This window comes from Podarcis pityusensis (assembly GCF_964106645.2).
Source record: "Podarcis pityusensis genome assembly, chromosome: 13".
Lineage (NCBI taxonomy): Eukaryota > Metazoa > Chordata > Lepidosauria > Squamata > Lacertidae > Podarcis > Podarcis pityusensis.
The window spans coordinates 49627002-49645159 of NC_138038.1; the positions used below are offsets into that span (position 1 = coordinate 49627002).

Below are 18158 nucleotides of genomic sequence, written 5' to 3' on the forward strand. Positions count from 1 at the left end.
CAACATGTTTCCAAAATTATCAATTGGACAAAAAAAAAAAAAAAGGAAGGTTTGAGTCCCCCCCCCCCCTTATTTTTTTTTTTGCACAACCGTGATTAGTTTTGGCCAGGTCCTTTTCTGCAGGGATTTCAAAAATCCCACCAGCTGCAAATCCAGTTTCTTTACAGCCATCTCGGAAACAGTCTGAGATTAGCCTCTGATCATCCGATGGCCCTTCTCTTAACTGCTATGGATGAGCTATGATTCCTTCACGCACTGCCATTGGCCACTGATACCAACTGGGCAATTTTTGTGTTCAGCTGCTGATTGGTCCAGTCCTCTCTGATGTCATCCAGGTGGGCATCAAAATCCACCAACTGGGAGTAAGCTTTGTCTTCTAGGAGGGTCTTGCAGATGTGACGAGAGGATTCCCAGTCGCTCCACATGACCCTAGAAACCAGCAAAAGAAGGGCATTAAAAATCTCGATACAGACAATTCTCTCCCACTGACGCTTCGGGTAAAGAGCTGAGGAGAGCTAGTGTCTTTGCACAGACAGAGTCGGGGAGATCCTGTCCCACCTCTGCCAACGATTTCTCCTCTGGACTTGGGCATGTCGCTGTCCCTGCAAGCTCATTTCCACACCGTAAGATGGAAATAATAGCAACCAGTTTGTTTTGGGAAGGCAAATGCAAACTGAAATGGTGATGAGGTTTTTGCAGAGGAGAGAAATTACAGACAGCAGTTAACTCACAGGTTCTTGTCTTTGGGGATCCATTGCCGATCCTTCTGCTCCAGAACGATCACCGGAGGGACCCGGGGGTTTATCGTGAACTTGCGGTTATCCAACTGGGGGGAGTAAGCAGATGGCGACAGCAGTCAGGTTTCTGTAGTTCTGGGGAAAGACACCCCTGCCTTGTCTTTAAGTAAAGCTAGGTGGTAAGAGGCAGGATGTGAAAGGAGTGCTGGATACAGATGGGAAAGTCTAGAAATTTTGAAAGGGGCATCTGGTGGGGGAGACACACAGATTGCCCACCTCTGCCCTACATAGTCCAGACCCAGTTGGCCCCGATCCCAGCTCTCACCATGATAAGAACGGCGCCCTCATATAGTTCAGCAATGCGTCCGACAGTCTTTTGTGCGAGGAAAGAAGCGCTTCGGGGGAACACAGAAAGGAGGGAGAGAACAGGTTAAAGGAGGAAAGATACCTCTAACCAGCACGTTTCCAGGCACAATTCAAAGTGCTGGCGCTGATCTTGAAAGTCCTAAACGGCCTTGGCCCAGTATACCTGAAGGAGCGTCTCCACTCCCATCGTTCAGCCCAGACACAGAGGTCCAGCTCTGAGGGCCTTCTGGTGGTTCCCTCCCTGCAAGAAGTGAGGTTACAGGGAACCAGGCAGAGGGCCTTCTTGGTGGTGGCACCCGCCCTGTGGAATGCCCTCCCATCAGATGTCAAGGAAATAAACAACTATCTGACTTTTAGAAGTCATCTGAAGGCAGCTCTGTTTAGGGAAGTTTATAACGTTTGGTGTTTTATTGTGTTGGGAGCCGCCCAGAGTGGCTGGGGAGGCCTGGCCAGATGGACAGGGTGTAACTAATTAATAACTAATAAACCAAACTCTGCTCCCCAGATTTACCTCTTGTCGTCCAGCCCAGAGTTGGCTTGGTAATAGCCAGCAAGGAGCAAATTCAGCTCCGAACTCCAGATGTCAACCTGCAAAAGACATATAAATTCATAGGAACACGGGAAGCTGTTCAAACCATTGGGCTCCACCCAGCACAATTAATGGACCTAAGGTAACTGTGTCCTTTCATTTCAATGGATCTGTTCCAAGAATGAGAAGCACTCTGGTATTTTGCTTTTAATGAGCTAACATCACATTTAAGCATTGTGAATATTGCACCATTCTAGAAAGGTACAATTTGGGACCTGGGGGGAAAAGGGGATTGCGTCTCCTATAAGTATCATAGAATCATAGAATAGAATCATAGAGTTGGAAGAGACCACAAGGGCCATCGAGTCCAACCCCCTGCCAAGCAGGAAACACCACCAGAGCACTCCTGACATATGGTTGTCAAGCCTCTGCTTAAAGACCTCCAAAGAAGGAGACTCCACCACACTCCTTGGCAGCAAATTCCACTGTTGAACAGCTCTTACTCTCAGGAAGTTCTTCCTAATGTTTAGGTGGAATCTTCTTTCTTGTAGTTTGGATCCATTGCTCCGTGTCCGCTTCTCTGGAGCAGCAGAAAACAACCTTTCTCCCTCCTCTATGTGACATCCTTTTATATATTTGAACATGGCTATCATATCACCCCTTAACCTCCTCTTCTCCAGGCTAAACATGCTTCTTTTGCTTCTAAGAATAAACAGTTGCTTTTGTCTCTTGCAACCCTCTTTGATTCTCTCTTTTTTATCTGAGCTAGGACTACTCCTCATTGCACACCTGAGATGCAATCGCTTTTTTAAAAAATTGCCCTGAAAGGCAAGATGGAAAGAAGCCAGTTCTATGGCCTTACATCATACCCACCAGTTAATGATGGGTTTTTTGGGGGGAGAGATATTTAGTGTGAGGTTGCACTGGGGAGGGGTGGGGAGAGAGAGACCTATGGCCTATAGGTTCAACACCCGCCAGTCCTAGGCAGCATGGCTTCTGATCAGGAATGAGGGGAGTTGTAGCCCAGAAAATCTGGAGAAACAGAGGTTCCCGACCCCTGGGTTGCCCAGTTGGTTCATTCCTTGGTTAAAGTGGCCTGCTGGTCCCCCTTCTGCTATCTGCATCCCTCCAAGGGCATACCTGGTTCAGAGCCACCTCCAGCATGACGGTGAGCGACAAGTGGCTGTGGAAGAGGGGGATGCAGTCTGTAATACAGAGGCATTCTGGCTGGCTGGCTGTTGCCTGGCGTCTCTGAGCCAAAAGCAGCCCGTTCACTGCGGCGTGGGGGTAGCGGGCAGCATGGAGACACATCTTGACATAAGCCCGGGCAGAGATCTCCACTTCACCCATCCTGCCAAGCAAAGGAGCTGTCAGTTCCGCATCCTGAAACTCAGGTGCTCCCTAATACACCGTTATCCCTGAAACTGGTTAACCCCATCTTTTTCTCCATTCATTGCCTTCTCCCACAATATCTGAGGATCTCATCTGCCCTTCCCTCAGCTCCCTGCTACCCACAACATCCATATCCCGCCCCTCCCCAATCATGTCCCATCCACACACCCCGATGCCCTCCCAAACCCCGATATTTCTTCCACGCAGAGGGCAGGGGCCTGTACCTTTCAGAAAAGCCTAGTGGAAGTTCTGGCAAATGCGACATTTCACACACAAGTGCTAGAGGAAAGTGGGAGGCTGGGGAGGACAAGCCCCCTATGCCACAAAATGATGTCAACCTGGTGCAGAGGGACCTGATAATTGGCTATGCTGGCAGGGTTGATATGGAGCCTCAGCAACACCTGGGTCTCTCTACCTGTGCCCCCCGAATTCTATGACAAAGGCATCCTGATGCAAGTGAAAACCCCAGCTGCTGTTCTACTACTACAACTCTCATCGTCCCTCAGCACTGATCCTGCTAGCCAAGGATGATGGGAGTTGTAGTCCAACTACAGCTGGGGACCCAAGCTTGAGAGTGTCAGACTGGGACCTAGAGCAGAGCTTTCCAAACTGCATGTCGCGACACGCCAGCGTTCAGCTGCAGTGTGTAGGTGTGTGTTGCGCGAAAGCAACACACCTACACATCGTGCTCCTCCCAGGGCTGGAAAGGGGTTAGTTGAACCTCCGGTTTGCTGGTAAAACTGAATCGTTTTTTCGCGAAATGATGCGCATCTAAAAACATGAAAAGTTTGGAAAGCTCTGACCGTGCAACTCGCTGGAGGCCGGTCCTTGCCTCTCAGCCTAGCCTGCCACGCAGGGGTGTTGTGGGGATTAAATGTGGGTGGGGGAGAAGAATCATATCCACCACCTTGAGCCCCTTGGAGTAAAAGTGGGGTAAAAGGTTAAGGGACCCCTGACCATTAGGTCCAGTCGTGGCCGACTCTGGGGTTGCGGCTCTCATCTCGCTTTACTGGCCGAGGGAGCCGGCGTACAGCTTCCGGGTCATGTGGCCAGCATGACTAAGCCGCTTCTGGCGAACCAGAGCAGCACACGGAAACGCTGTTTACCTTCCCGCTGGAGTGGTACCTATTTATCTGCTTGCACTTCATGCTTTCGAACTGCTAGGTTGGCAGGAACAGGGACTGAGCAACGGGAGCTCACCCTGTCGCGGGGATCCGAACCACCGACCTGATCGGCAAGCCCTAGGCTCTGTGGTTTAACCCACAGCGGCACCCGCGTCCCTAAAAGTGGGGTATAAATGCAATAATCGGAATAATGATGATCACTGAGCCTGTGTCCTCCGTCCCCACTGCTCCCTCCGCCCCAGCCTCCTAAGCTGTGTCTCCGGGGGCCCGGGGCCTGACCCTGCCCTGCTCCCCTCAGCAGCCCCATAACCCCCAGGCCCCCTTCTCTGAGTGCCCTCAACCCCTGCGCAGCTTCCCTCCAGCCCCGACCCCTGAGCCCCACTTCCCCAGGGCTGCCCCTCAGGCTGCAAGGAGGCTCGGAGGAATGAAGTGTGGGGAGGAAGGCGACCCCTGGGAGGGCGCCCCCCCCTGCGCCCCCCACCAGCCCCCACGCGAGCCCCTCTTCACCCACCTTTCCATGCCTGCCCAGGCGGTTGCTGCTCAAAGACCCCCTCCTACAACACCCCATCCATTCCAAGCTCCCCCATTGGCCGCGCCCGCGACCAATCACCGCGCGCTCTTCGCCTACGTCCACTTCTACGCTTCCGATTGGTCGCCGCCCTCGGGCGAGTGCGTTCCCATTGGCCAGGTCTTTTCCTGAATTAGGGGGCGGGGAGCCACACTACTAAACTAAACTCCTCCCACTCGGCGTCTTGTGAAATCAGCCGGCTTCCTTCCCCAGCAGCAGCCTTATTAGGTGCTTCCGGTCTCGTGTCGAACTCGGCCTCTCCCGCCTTTCGGCAACTCGCGCCTCTATGGTTCCGCCCTCTTCCGTGATTTCCAATGCAGAGGGGCTGCCAACCACAGAGTTGCCACGGTTTCTAGAGCGTCGCCGCTTCTCGCCCGTAGAGAATTATATCCAATGGCGGCTTTCTGCGTTTACCGGAAGCTCGGCTTGTGCCTCTCTAGGCTTTTGCCGGCGTCATTGAGCTCGCTTTCCCAGGATCATAAAATAATATGCTAGAGTGGTTCCTGCACTCCCCAAACCCGGAAGTTAGACATAAAGTAGTATTCTCTCATAAGCCTAAAATATATTATAGGGGGTCACGTACAAAGCTGCCTCTCCCCCCATCCCTATAGACAGCCTATGCCTTTAATAGTACACAGTCAGAAACTCAACAGATGCAGCTTTTTCCCATCAGTACCACCAAACTAGGAAAAGCTGCACCTGTTGAGATTCTAGCAGCTGCTAGACAAAAAACTGATCCATTATTGTTGCGGAAATTACGGGGGGGGGGGGACATCTTTAAAGTTAAATGTTACAAATATTATGCCTGAACGTATCCTTTCAACTTGACAGCTCAGGGAAGTTAGCTAGCTTTAAAAATAATATAAAATCAACTCATTTGCCAGTTTCCTCCATTCCAAAGCTATTTTCCCCTTGAAAAAGGACTCCGGGAAGTTTCCAGAGGTGACAATTGCTGGGCTCATTGTTGGCCAATGGAAGCCTAATCCCATCCCCAGACTTGCCAAGGGGTCCAGACATGCAAAGGAAGTTCTATTGTACTTTGGGTGGTGGGACTCCATAGGTGTTTGCTTATGCTAATCTTGTACCAAGGACTTGTCTGGGCATGTTTGCCAAAGTTAAACTAGTGTAACCCCTGTCTACCCCTCCCCTTTTGTGACATGTCAGTGATGTAGCAATGATGCTGTATGAACTGTATTCTGGGATATGGTGGGAAAGTTTTAAAAGTCTTTGTCACCCCATCCTTGGGGTTCAAAATTCCTCTTTGAACCTGTTGTGCAATAAACTGATCTACGGCTATCTGCTCCAGTTGGTGGCTGGATTCCTTCTTTATTCCGCAGGGACCCGCGGGCTCTGCCTGACGAACTGGGTGACTGAGCAGCCTCACACCTAGATTTTTCCATAACAGTTACGGTATGTTCAGGTGTTCACACTGTAGCAGGAACCCCCCCCCCCCCAAAATCATTCAGTTTCTACAAACTTCACACACACTCACACTACATACACTACGCTTCTGTTATAAATTCATAGAAAATCAACCATACATCAGATTTGCAATGTTCCACTTTTATTTTACTCCATGAAGGAAGGACTACAAAATGGGGAAGGTTTGATACAGGCCACCATAATCCCTTGAGCATACCAGCACATCCACAGGAGCCCTGCCCAGTTGCTATGCCAACCCTGATGCTCTCAGAAGACCATCAACAACACAACGGACTGCATACAGGAGTGGATTCAACACGGACTATAACAAAAGAACAGTGATTGGATTCCCCCTCAGGGGGCAGGAAACTGCGACTACATTTTGTCTTCTGAAAATGACTCATGGGGAGGGGGAGAAGGGAACCAGCCAGGTGACAGGACACTCAGGTTACCACCACAACTCCTCCCTCAACCCCTCCTTTCTGTGATGTATGCATGATGTTTCTGGGGGTGGGCTTGACCTACAGGATGGGAATTTCAAAAGTTTTTATAAGGCCTTGCACACCACTTTTCTGTGTCCTTTCCTCTCTCCTGCAAGTGAGGGGAACACCCTGTTGCAACAGTTCAATAAAGGCCAAGCCTACAGGCTGCTGATTTGCTCCAATTTACTCTGGTTGGTGTCTTTACTTTTGTCCAAGGGAGCCCTTGGATTTTTCCAGTAACAACACCAAAGGGAACCAGTGTGGCGTTGTGGTGTCGGGAACGCCTGGGTTCAAATCTCCATGTAGCCATGAACCTTATTGGGTGATCTTGGGCCAGGAAATGGGGGTTATTAAAAGCGGGGCTATTAGCACCTGGGGGAGCATTCAGATTGGGGTAAAACAACAGCCTATGGAGAAGGTTTAGACATCCCATCAAAACTGAAACACCCAGTAGCTGCTTTAATGGGAATAAAATAAAACTGGGAGATCAGATCAAGGATTGGCCACTCAATTACTGTTTTGCCTCTGATTCAGTTCCAGGATCAAACTACGAAGAAGCTGGTTTTAATTTCCCAAGTGCCAAAGAAAGAGACGCAGACAGAAAATTAAACAAGGCATGTTTTTGTTTTTTTTATTATTATTATTATGAGACAAAGTAGTCATTTCCAAAGTATCACAAGCTTTCAAATGGCAGAAAACAGCCACCAGGCACAGAAATTCAGAGCACAAAAATGAAAAATCTTGTTTAAAGTCTCTGCTATATGGATTTCTTAGATGAGTGTGATGATCTTAACAGAGACTGGAGCCGGCTGAATTAATCTGATTACAAAGCGAGCACTTGGTGCTCTCCTGACGTTTTAGACTACAACTCCCATCAGCCTCAGGCAGCACGTTTGTAGTGGATGATGGGAATTGTAGTCCACAATATCTGGAGGGAAACCAGCTTGGGGGTGGCTGTGCTAAAGTGAGAGGGTTCACAGTGGTTCTAGATTCAAGCAATTAAAAAAAAACATAGCTAGTGAAAACTTGGATTTCTCCAGCTCTTATTATGTTTCATTTCACAGAACCTTGTAAGAAAAGGCCACGCATTAAGGCATTATTCATACGCAGCCACAGACATTTGTGAATTCACTTTTAGACTCTCTCCCCACTACCAAAAAATCCTTTTCTTTTTACCCCATATTGCTCTGCTTTCCCCATGACAGCAAAACACCCAAAGAAAGATAGGAGAAGTTGGCAGAGGTGGTTGACACAGATTTCGGAATCAGTACATGGATGGCTTCTCTTCACCTTTGGGGTTGGTCAATTTCTCCAGGTTTTTGCTCAAGATGTGGTAGAGCTCAGCCTGCAGCGGATGGCAGAACACTTGTAAGCACTAAGATATTTTTCTTGGTTGCGCTCCGCTATTTCCCTCTTTTTCGACTACTGTACTAACCCGTCACCTCTGTCCTAGCATACTCACATAGAACCCACGGATATCGAGCAACATCATCTGGATTTCCCTGTACACGGCCTCATCCCGCTCATGAACGAGACACCGGTAATCCATCTGCAAGGGGATAAGTCAGATCACAACCAGGGACACCATTTCAAGGACGTTAAAAGGTTTCTCCTGGCCAAGATCGAGTTCTTGAGCTTGAATGCTTTCGAGAAAGCCTAAAGGAAGGCTTAAATCACTCAGCCTGGAGAGCTCAGCAGGTTATGTTGGGTGAGAGTCATTCATTCTCAGAAACAACAATATGTGAAGCTGCGAGAAGCTAAGTTGTTTACAACAGGTACAAGGCCATTCTGAAGAATGATTTCTACACATGTGCTGCTTCCGGGCTGGACAGAGAGAGATGTTTAGTCTCAGCTCTGCTATCACAGTGGGAAGATGTAAAGAGATTGGTTTGGCGGCTTTTAGGGTCAGGCCCAGAGGGTTAAGATGAAGCTGAACCTCCATCAGGGATCTGATAAACGCATGTAGAGTTTGTAACCGTGATGCTTAAGAACGACAGTAAAGACTTTTGTTGTAAAGACTACCTGACATTCAGAAGACATCTGTAGGCAGCCCTGTTCAGGGAAGTTTTTAATATGTAACGCTGTACTGTTTTTAACACTTGATTGGGAGCCGCCCAGAGTGGCTGGGGAAACTCAGCCAGATGGGTGGGATATAAATAATAAATTATTATTATTATTATTATTATTATTATACATAGCTGTCAACGCTTCCCTTTTTTTAAAAGGGAAATTCCCTTATTCTGAATAGGATTCCTCGCAAGAAAATGGAAAAGTTGACAGCTATGCTGTTGTACCAAAACACTTCCTGCGATTGATTTCTATACTCCATGCAAGACTTGGGACTCCTACATGCTTGGAAGCTGTGTGTTAATCTGCTAAAAAAAGGGGCCCGGTACTTGGACCCAAGGAAAGGAGTTTTGGTTGCCTTAAAAATTCCAACAGGTTAGAGCATGGTGCTGATAATGCCAGGGTTGCAGGTTTAATCCCCATACGGGACGGATGCATATTCCTTCATTGCAGGGGGTTGGACTAAATGATCCGCAGCGTCCCTTCCAACTCTACAATTCTATTAACTCTATGACGCTCCTCAACTGATCCCCCAAAGTCAGAGTGGGAGGACTTCTGTTATTCTGTTACTCACCACATGGGTATCCTTGGAAGCCTTTGCGACGGCATCTCCACGCTCTAAAAAATACCTGGAATGAAGAATGATGCCGATGGTCAGAATCTGTGTTACCTGCTCTACTGCTAGACTGTCACCCAGAACAGACTAAAAGTGAAATGAAACAAAAAGTGCTCCAGAACAAAGTGCTAATTCGCAGAACGGTCCTGAGGACAAATTACCCAGAATACCCTGTGGTTACTCTCTCATCCTTTCCTCTTACTTGGCAATAGTGGTCTGGAAAGCCTCTGCCTTGGTCTTCAGGGCTGTGATCCGTTCCAGAACCTTCTCCTGTCAAGAGGAAAGAAACAAGACGAGTTGTGCTTTTGGGGTGGCAAGGGGCGGGCTGTGATCATTTTGATCGTGACTATTTTGTCTGAGAGAGTGAAATTCATGTTGTTCCATCTTTTTAGGTCTTTGTTTATTTGTCGCCACAGGGGCTTGTAGTTGTGGAGGTATAATTTATTGAAGTTTCTGGTTATTTGTACCCCTAGGTATCTGAACTTGGTGTGGCAAAGTTTTATCTTGGTGACATTAGTGAATTCTTTTTGGGTGTGAGGAGGGGTGTTGAAGCACATAGCTTCTGACTTTGCAAAATTTACCTGCAGGCCCGACACCATTGCAAATGCGTTGAGTTCTCCGGTTAGGGAGGTTGCTGTGCTTATGGGGTCTGGTGTTGTGACCATTAGGTCGTCTGCAAAGAGCCCTAATTTATAGGTTCTGCCTTTTATTTCCACTCCCTTGATGTCTGTGGCTGCTCGGATTCGGATTGCTAAGGGTTCCAGAGCCAGGATAAATAAGAAGGGAGACAGTGGACACCCTTGTTTTGTGCCTCTTTGGATCGCTATAGTCCATATCGTTAGTTCTGCATTTTGCCGAGGCTTGGGAGTATATTTGTCTGAGGATTTGTAGGAAGTTGGGGCCAAATTTCATGCTAGTTACTACTGCTAATAGGTAGCGCCATTCTATGCAATCAAAGGCTTTGAGGATGTCTAGGGACATAATTGTCAGTGGTAGTTTGGTTGCCTTGCTGTGTTCGATGAGGGGGCAGGCTGTGGATCGGCGCCAGGCGAGGGGCAGATTCTCTGAGCGCCTCGCTTCCTCTTACCTGAACCGCTACGCCAAAATCGTTGCCGTCCTCGATTTTGGGAATCATGTATTGAATCCAGGTTGTCACCTGAGGGGAACGTGGAGAAAGAAAACTGAGGGAGCATCGAGCGAAGGGCTCATTTTTGCCAGCTAGCCCAGATGCACCCCTGAGAAAAACCACACGTAATTTAAGATTTTTAACCAACTAGAGACTCCAGGCACTTTTTATACAATTTGGCCCTTCCTTCGTTATGCATACCTTCCCCAAGACAAGCCTTGCAAATCTTGAACTAGCCGTGGCAACCAAATAACGCTGATATTCTATCTGAAGGCAATTTTTATCCTCACCTTTTCCCTTCCTTTGACGATCTGGGCTTTCCGTTGCTTAAGCCACAGGTAAACGCAGGTTTTTAAAAAAAAATTCGTCTTTTTACAAGCTTTCCCGAACCGACGTGATTTTAGAGTTTCGCTTTTTACGTTTTAATTTCCGCTCGTCGCTAGGACCGCGCTTTCTGCGTCGTGCACGTCGTAAAAAAGGAAAAGGGGAAAAAATATTTACCAGTATGCATTTCTCTTTGAACTCCCGGACTTCGGGTTTGACGCGATCCAAAAGCGAAATGATTGCTTCGTTGGCCTTAAGGTAACCGCATTTTGGAGCTGCAGGGGGCAGAAAGTGAAAGTCAGTCCCCAAAATGCAATGGAATATTATCTGCGCTCATCCCAAAATCTTATTTCCCTTCCTTCCGACGGAGGACCCCTCTCTCACCTTCCTTGTCCTTCTCCTTTTCTGTCTCCATCTGTATGACAAAAACAAACACCAGCAAATGCTATTACATCCTTATCAGTGCTGGATTTACGTATAAGCTAAACAAGCTATAGCTTACGGCCCCACTCTCTTGTGGGCCCAAAAAAAATTTAAAGGGAAAAAAAACCCTGGATGTACATTTCCAAAATATAAGATAAAAAACCAAATAAAATAAAACCTACATACAGCAACAGTGTTTTGTGTTGTGTAGGCTCCTATTATGTGCAAATGGCTTTAGATACCTATTCGGTCCATAAATGACCATATAGCATATATTCAACCCCCAAAACAGCGACAATTTGTTGTTGACAAAGGACAGCTGGACATATAAAGGGCCCCATTGCCTTCAGTAGCTGAGGGCCTCATCAAACCTAAATGCGGCCTGATCCTTATCCTTGCAGGTGCATCTTGGGTTTTCTTGGGGGGGGGGGCGGGTTAGAGAAGAAGATCCCTCAAACAACTCACCTCATCATCTTTGGGAGGGGGGTCTGGAATGGGGATGTCCAGCGGGGCATGGAGGGTGGTCAAATCTTTAACGTTCAGCGCCCCTTCCTGAAAAGAGAACTATGGTTACAGGGCAGCTATGCAAAGGCAGTGTGGTATAGTGGTTGGAGCACCGGACTAGGACTTGGGAAGGCCCCATAACTGCTCTCTGGGGCCTAATCTACACTACAGATCTGAAGCAGCGTCTGTTTCACCCCAGAGTCGTGGTTTCACCCCAGAGAAATTACGGGAGCTGTAGTTTATTAAGGGCGCTGCTGAGTTGTTTGGCGATCCAGAGCTGGAATTTGCAGAGGGGTTTAACCATTGATCCCTCTCCCCAAGGAACTCTGGGACTTGTAGTTCTCTGAGGGGAATAGGAAGGAAGGAATTGGTTTTAGAGAAAGAAAGGGAAACAGGAAAAAAGTCTGTGTGGCTCAAATATTGCATCAGGACCTGGGAGTTTGGGCTTCTAGTCCTCACACAGCTATGAAGCTCACTGGACAACCTTGGACCAGACACAGACTCTCACTGTGGCCTACCTCACAGGGGTGTTGTGAGGTTAAAATGAGGAAAGGAGAAAAAACATGGATGGGGTGGGGTGTAAATATAACTTTTTAAGTGCAAATGTAAGCAAGAAAATAAATAAGAGGACAGGGATGAAGATAAAGGGAGAGAGAAGTTAGCGAAAATGTATAAAGTCAGTAATAAATGTTGGAAATGTAAAGAAAAAGAGGGAACATTTTATCACATGTGGTGGGAATGTAAAAAAGTGAAATGCTTCTGGGAGATGATACATAATGAGATGAAAAAAATGTTGAAATATACATTTATAAAGAAACCAGAAGCATTTTTACTGGGCATTGTTGGGAGTGATATAAATAGAAAGGAATATAAGCTCTTTTTATATGCAATAACAGCAGCAAGAATATTACTGGCCCAAAAATGGAAGCAAGAAGCATTACCGACGATTGAAGAATGGAGGATGAAGTTAATGGACTATGCAGAATTAGATAAACTAACAGGAAGGATTCAAAACCGGCGGGACCAGAAATTCACGGAAGACTGGAGTAAATTTACGGACTATTTGAAAAGTATTTGTGAAGATCAGACGACTTTTGTAGGTTTGCAAGAAGTTTTGTGAGGAGTATTATTGGAAGTATTGCAAAAATAGAGAAGGGGGAGGATGATTTGTTAAGAGATGTAAAGGCAATATAAAGTTAAGAAATGCATAAGAAGTGGTTAAAACGGTGGATCATCAGAGGTGCTGATGGAAGTCCAAAAAGATTGTATAAGTGATAAGTTTTGTGGTACATTTTATAATTTATATGTTAAAATCAATAAAAATTGTTAAAAAAAAAAAAAAGATAAAGGGAGAGAGAAGGAGGAGTTATATAAATTCGTCTCCGAAAAAGGATCTGGCCATCCTGAGGGGTCCTGCTGGTGTTCTCTTACCTTCAGGAACTGATCCAATTGCAGTATTTTCCTGGGCAAAAATGAGCACAGAAATTCTTCGCCCTGCAAGATGAGCGGGGGGGGGGGGGGATTAAAAGAAACAAATTACCTTTTGGGAGAGGGGTATTTGGAGAGATTTGAGGGGCGGGATTATAAAGCGAAAGAGGTTTACCTCTTGCAAAAGGGACGCTCTGAAAACAGCCATCTAAGGGAGAGAAAGAGAGATTGTGAAATGTGGTCGCTTCTGGGGCTCAGCACGAATGTTACAGAACAGCAGCACATAACACACATGTTCTCTGGAATAGCAATGTTTCCCTGGATAAAAAAAGTCCGTCATATTTTAGGAATCCTGCCAGAAAAATTCCACAAAGCAGTGAATAGACCCCATCTATACAGATATAGCCGCCCTGAGGAGGGCCCTTGGCTGGGGAGGGCGGGGTATAAATAAAAATTATTATTATTATTATTATTATTAGTCCAAACATGTTTTAATATTGACTTCAACATGTTCCGTGCAGGCTTTTTTAAAAAACACACACATTCATTTAAACCATATACTGTACCTCCAAGAAACTTGGGAATTGTAGTTCACACCACCACCACCCACTGAGCTATAATTCCCAGCACCCTTAACAAACTTCATTTCCCAGGATTCTTGAGGAGCGGGGTGTCTTAATATGATTTTATTTTATGGTGTATACGTAGCCCAAATAAAATAGCAGTCTATGTAAATCAGGTGCGGCTAACCCTCTCTGATCCGCCACCAAGTGGGTTCCCTTTTCTGCCGTTCCCCAAGATCCAAGATTTGGGCATCAACGAAAAGGGGAGCGGAATTATAAGTAGACGTGGCGGATTTTCCAAAAGAGATTCCCCCTGCACAGATCATCAAAGGGGCTGTTGGCCTTTGTGCATGGAAACCTAGCCAGATGGGTGGGGTATAAATAAAACAAAACAAAAATAAAAATAATTACTATTACTATTATTATGTGAGAGGGTCTTTTTTATGGGTGGCCAGACCCATTTTCGCCATGTGGCCCCTGAACATTTTGGAATCTGGCCCTCGAGGCTGAAAGCCACCCTTAGCCATGCCTGAGGTAAATAATTAGCAGAAGTGCAGACACGTCCCTCTAAGAAAAAACAGGGGATTTCTGTAGCAGGGGTGGAGACTGAAATAAAATACGAAGGACAGGAACGCCGCCCACCAGATGTCAAAGAGAAAAACAACCACCAGACTTTTAGAAGACATCTGAAGGCAGCCCTGTTCAGGGAAGCTTTTAATGTTTAATAGATTATTGTATTTTTATATTTTGCTGGAAGCCGCCCAGAGTGGCTGAGGAAACCCAGCAAGATGGGCGGGATATAAATAATAAATTTATTATTATTATTATGGTGCCAGTAGAGTTACACCCACCCTTGCAACAAATAGATTCCTCTCCTATTACTGGATTCCTATAGGTCCCAGGAGGCACACAGAATTGTATATTTGCAAGGGACCCCCATGGGTCTGCAAGGTGTGAATCTTTTGTCCAATGTGTGTCTCGGACCCACAACCCTGAGATTATAAATCTCGTGCTCTACCAACTCAGCTATCAAGTCTCTGGCAACATAGCTATAAATTATAACTGACTCCTAAGCTGAAAATAATGGAAATAAGCCTGTGGTCCTCACCCTGCTGATTTGAAAGCTAACCCCACCAGCTTCAACAGGAATGCTGTCCTATGTCTTGTTTTCCTAGGAGTAAGTCCCCACAGAGCATGCTGGGGTGGGAAAACACCTTCCTGACCTATTCTCCCCCCTTTCAGAGCCTGCTTTTTGCCCTCAGGTGGGGAATATAACTGAAGACACCCCCAAGCATGTGCAGAGTGCCTTTCCGCCCAGCAGTAAGCAGAGGGCCCCCCCAAATCTGGGATAAGAGAGAGGGAGTGTGGCCTAGTGGTTAAGTGTCAAACGAGAACCTGTCAGAGCAGCCAATGGGGTTGGGCCAGTCACTGCCTCGCTCAGCCTAACCTACCTACATTGCAGGGTTGTTGTGGGGGGATTAAACGAGGAGGGGGAGAAGAACCACAGAGCCCACCTTGAGCTCCTGGGAGAAAAGGGTGGCATAGAATCGAAGCAAATAAATGCATTTGTAGGAATTGCAGGTCGGTTCCCCGGGTTGGTCCGTGCCTGAAAACGAGAAATGGTGGTGGGAGGAACGGGCTGCTTAGTTATAACTAACCCTCAGCACATGCTCAGAGGCACTCTCGTTTCTCAGAAGCCACCAGATCCGGGCAAGAACCTTAGTCCCCGCACCCTATTTTTAGAGCACCTTCCATTTGATCCCCTGCCAGCCTTCTCTCTCCGATTTACACCCAGTTTCCCCTCCCCCCCCAAACTCCGCACCTTTTCACGGGACTCCTTGCTGACTTGGATGGTGCAGGATTTGGCCATCGTGGCGTTGTCGGGGGGTCTTGTTCAGGCAGGGAGGGAAAGAATCCGAACAGAAGAAGCGGAAAACAGCCACGCCGATCGCCCCTTCCTGCAAGCAGCTCAGCTCCGCACCTTCACTTTCGCTTTCGCATTCGCACGTTCCGCCCGCGCGGCCGCCCCCTTTCCCTTTCCCTCCCCCGCCCCCCACGCATCGACGGGGTCGTCTTTCCTCGCGTTGCACAGAAATAGCCCCGGGAAGGACGAAACCCATCTTCCCAAGGAATGCGAACATTTCGCAAGAAAGTAAAAGAAAGAAAAAGAACTTTGCAGGGTCGACGGCGCCCTCGCAGCCCAGCGTCGCGACACCCCCACTTTAAAAAAATCCCCTAGAGTAATAAATAGAAGTATAAGAAGTATAAAATACGTGTGGCGTAAACGGTGGAAGTCTTTTAAAACCTTTTAATTAAGACTGATATTTTGCAAGATGGAAATATAAAATTGTATGCAAGTATAGATCTGAAATTGTTGTTTATGGTGAACACTTTTCTATTTTCTAAATTTCTATTTTTAACTTTTCTTTTATTCTCTTTTTTCCTCTTCTTTTCGAATATTGCTTTACAGATGTATAAATAATTATGTTCATGTGTATATGTATGAGATTTGTTTATTTCTTTTCTTATTTAATATTCTTTTCTTTTTTGCATTTAATAAAATTTAATTAAATAAGAAATCTAAAAAATAATAATTAAGGTCTTAGATATATAATAAATGTTCATAAATGTACCAAGCAAACACGTACATAAATATATAAACCACATGTCTGGAGCAGCGCAGGAAGACAGTCAAACCATTTTGACTCCCAAGCTGACCAAATGTTTCTCTGCAAGGAGAGAGGAGGTGAAAAAACCTTCCTTGTTACAGGAATTTAGTAATCACCTTTTCAAAGGAATGGGCAGACTACCAGGAAAGGCAATCAGATAAGGCATTATCAGATAACCTGGCAGACAGGAAAAACAACAACACTCAAATTTCTGTTGTAGACCGCCTTTTCTGTGATGTAGGGATGATGTTTGTGGGGGGTGGTCTTGGGTTACACCCCTTCTGCGATGGATGTATGATGTATGGAGGGGTGGTCTGGAGCTCCAGGGCAGGGAATTTAAAATTTAAAATAAGGGCAGGCACACCTTGTTCTGGGTCCTCCTTTCCTGCGTGTGAAGGGAGCACCCTGTTGCAACAGTTCAATAAAGATCAGGCTTACTAGCTGCTTTGCTTCTCAATATTCTCTGGTTGGCCTCTGTTATTTTCACCTACCAATAGGAAACCCACGTAAGGACTCTATACGGGCTCTTGGATACCTCCATAAGGGAAAAAGGGCAGATTTTGGTTATAACACCAGCAAAATAATCCCAGGACCTAATAAAACAATTAATTAAATACATTTGGGGATGCCATACATTTCTCCAAGCTTTGGGGGGGGGGAATCCCAGCTAAGAGGCTGTTGCAGGAATTTATGGGGGGGGGGGTTGCCCCTTCAGCAGATATCATGCACATGCAGCCCACTACCAAAATCAGCACAATTGCTTTTGTGACTTTGGTGATTTGTCCCCACAAAACACTTCATCACAGTTTCTTCTTATCTGTTCAAAGGGCCTTTGCTGCACGATACCAAATGTAAGAATTCACTGATCAATGTATCTCTGTACTGGCTCACAGGGAAAACTTCAGTTTAGAGTAGAGAACGCTGATCAGATGTTTGAGCAGCTTCTTAGAGAAAGTGTTGCATAGTTTTCTTGCATATTCAGTGGGATACGTGGATTGTAGAGGGTTCTTAATTCTAAGACCCTTGGGTATAATGTCCAGGTTCTTGCATTTAGTAAGAAAGAAGATATCAGTCTGTACCTGTGCAAGTTTCTTGGTGAGGTTGATGGACTTCCATTTCATGCGGCTCAATGTGGTGCCTTCCATGGTTCCAGTTACAGATAGGTAGCCGTGTTGGTCAGAAATTCATATAGACATGTGAGCTCAGCTACTCAGCAGCCCCTCTGCCTGAGTGATCATCCCTGGCATCCTGATACCTGAGTGCCAGACAGGTAGCCATTCCAGAAATAACAAACCCAGATGAAGACAAAAGGGTGTGATTAACTTGGCTGGGAAACAGGGAAATGTAAAGATCTCTTTTGTTACACTTGATGGGTGTTTGGTGGAGGGCAAGGAGAACCATGGGGCAGGGTCCAGGATGCTCAGATTACTGCCACCAGACCTCCCCTTTCATGATGTAACCGTGATGTATGAGTGATGTAGTTTGGGGAGGTGTAACATGGGGATTAAGGTAAAGGTAAAGGGACCCCTGACCATTAGGTCCAGTCGTGGCCGTCTCGGGGGTTGCTCATCTCGCTTTATTGGCCGAGGGAGCCGGCATACAGCTTCCGGGTCACGTGGCCAGCATGACTAAGCCGCTTCTGGTGAACCAGAGCAGCGCATGGAAACGCCGTTTACCTTCCTGCTGGAGTGGTACCTCTTTATCTACTTGAGGAGCTCACCCCATCGTGGGGATTCGTACCACCGAACTTCTGATCAGTAAGCTCTGTGGTTTAACCCACAGCGCCACCCGCATCCCTAATGTGGGGATTAGCAGCTA

The 18158-nt window shown here is 46.7% G+C and overlaps 2 protein-coding genes and 1 long non-coding RNA gene across 4 annotated transcripts; 1 reads left to right on the forward strand and 2 right to left on the reverse strand.

Moving 5' to 3' along the window:
* Nucleotides 1-52: 52 nt before the first annotated feature.
* EMC9 (ER membrane protein complex subunit 9) lies at nucleotides 53-4791 on the reverse strand. 2 transcript variants are annotated; one of them, XM_080980003.1, is made up of 6 exons: nucleotides 4660-4742; nucleotides 2773-3015; nucleotides 1615-1691; nucleotides 1063-1132; nucleotides 732-826; nucleotides 53-429 (listed from the first exon to the last, which is right to left on the reverse strand). In XM_080980003.1, exons 1-6 carry the CDS (start codon nucleotides 4714-4716, stop codon nucleotides 249-251), a joined length of 723 nt encoding a protein of 240 aa, XP_080836129.1. In that variant the 5' UTR covers nucleotides 4717-4742; the 3' UTR covers nucleotides 53-248. The 2 variants fall into 2 exon arrangements, with proteins under 2 accessions (XP_080836129.1, XP_080836130.1); XM_080980004.1 differs by having other exon boundaries at nucleotides 56-429; nucleotides 2773-2983; nucleotides 4660-4791.
* A 1364-nt stretch (nucleotides 4792-6155) lies between these two features.
* On the forward strand, nucleotides 6156-7370 carry LOC308461733. Its single transcript, XR_013978960.1, has 2 exons — nucleotides 6156-6585; nucleotides 7155-7370. It is a non-coding gene; the product is annotated as an uncharacterized lncRNA (long non-coding RNA).
* PSME2 (proteasome activator subunit 2) lies at nucleotides 7226-15696 on the reverse strand. Its single transcript, XM_080978854.1, has 11 exons — nucleotides 15494-15696; nucleotides 13284-13316; nucleotides 13112-13174; nucleotides 11642-11728; nucleotides 11138-11168; nucleotides 10931-11028; nucleotides 10391-10459; nucleotides 9506-9573; nucleotides 9262-9316; nucleotides 8083-8169; nucleotides 7226-7965 (listed from the first exon to the last, which is right to left on the reverse strand). Exons 1-11 carry the CDS (start codon nucleotides 15539-15541, stop codon nucleotides 7885-7887), a joined length of 720 nt encoding a protein of 239 aa, XP_080834980.1. The 5' UTR covers nucleotides 15542-15696; the 3' UTR covers nucleotides 7226-7884.
* Nucleotides 15697-18158: the final 2462 nt, after the last annotated feature.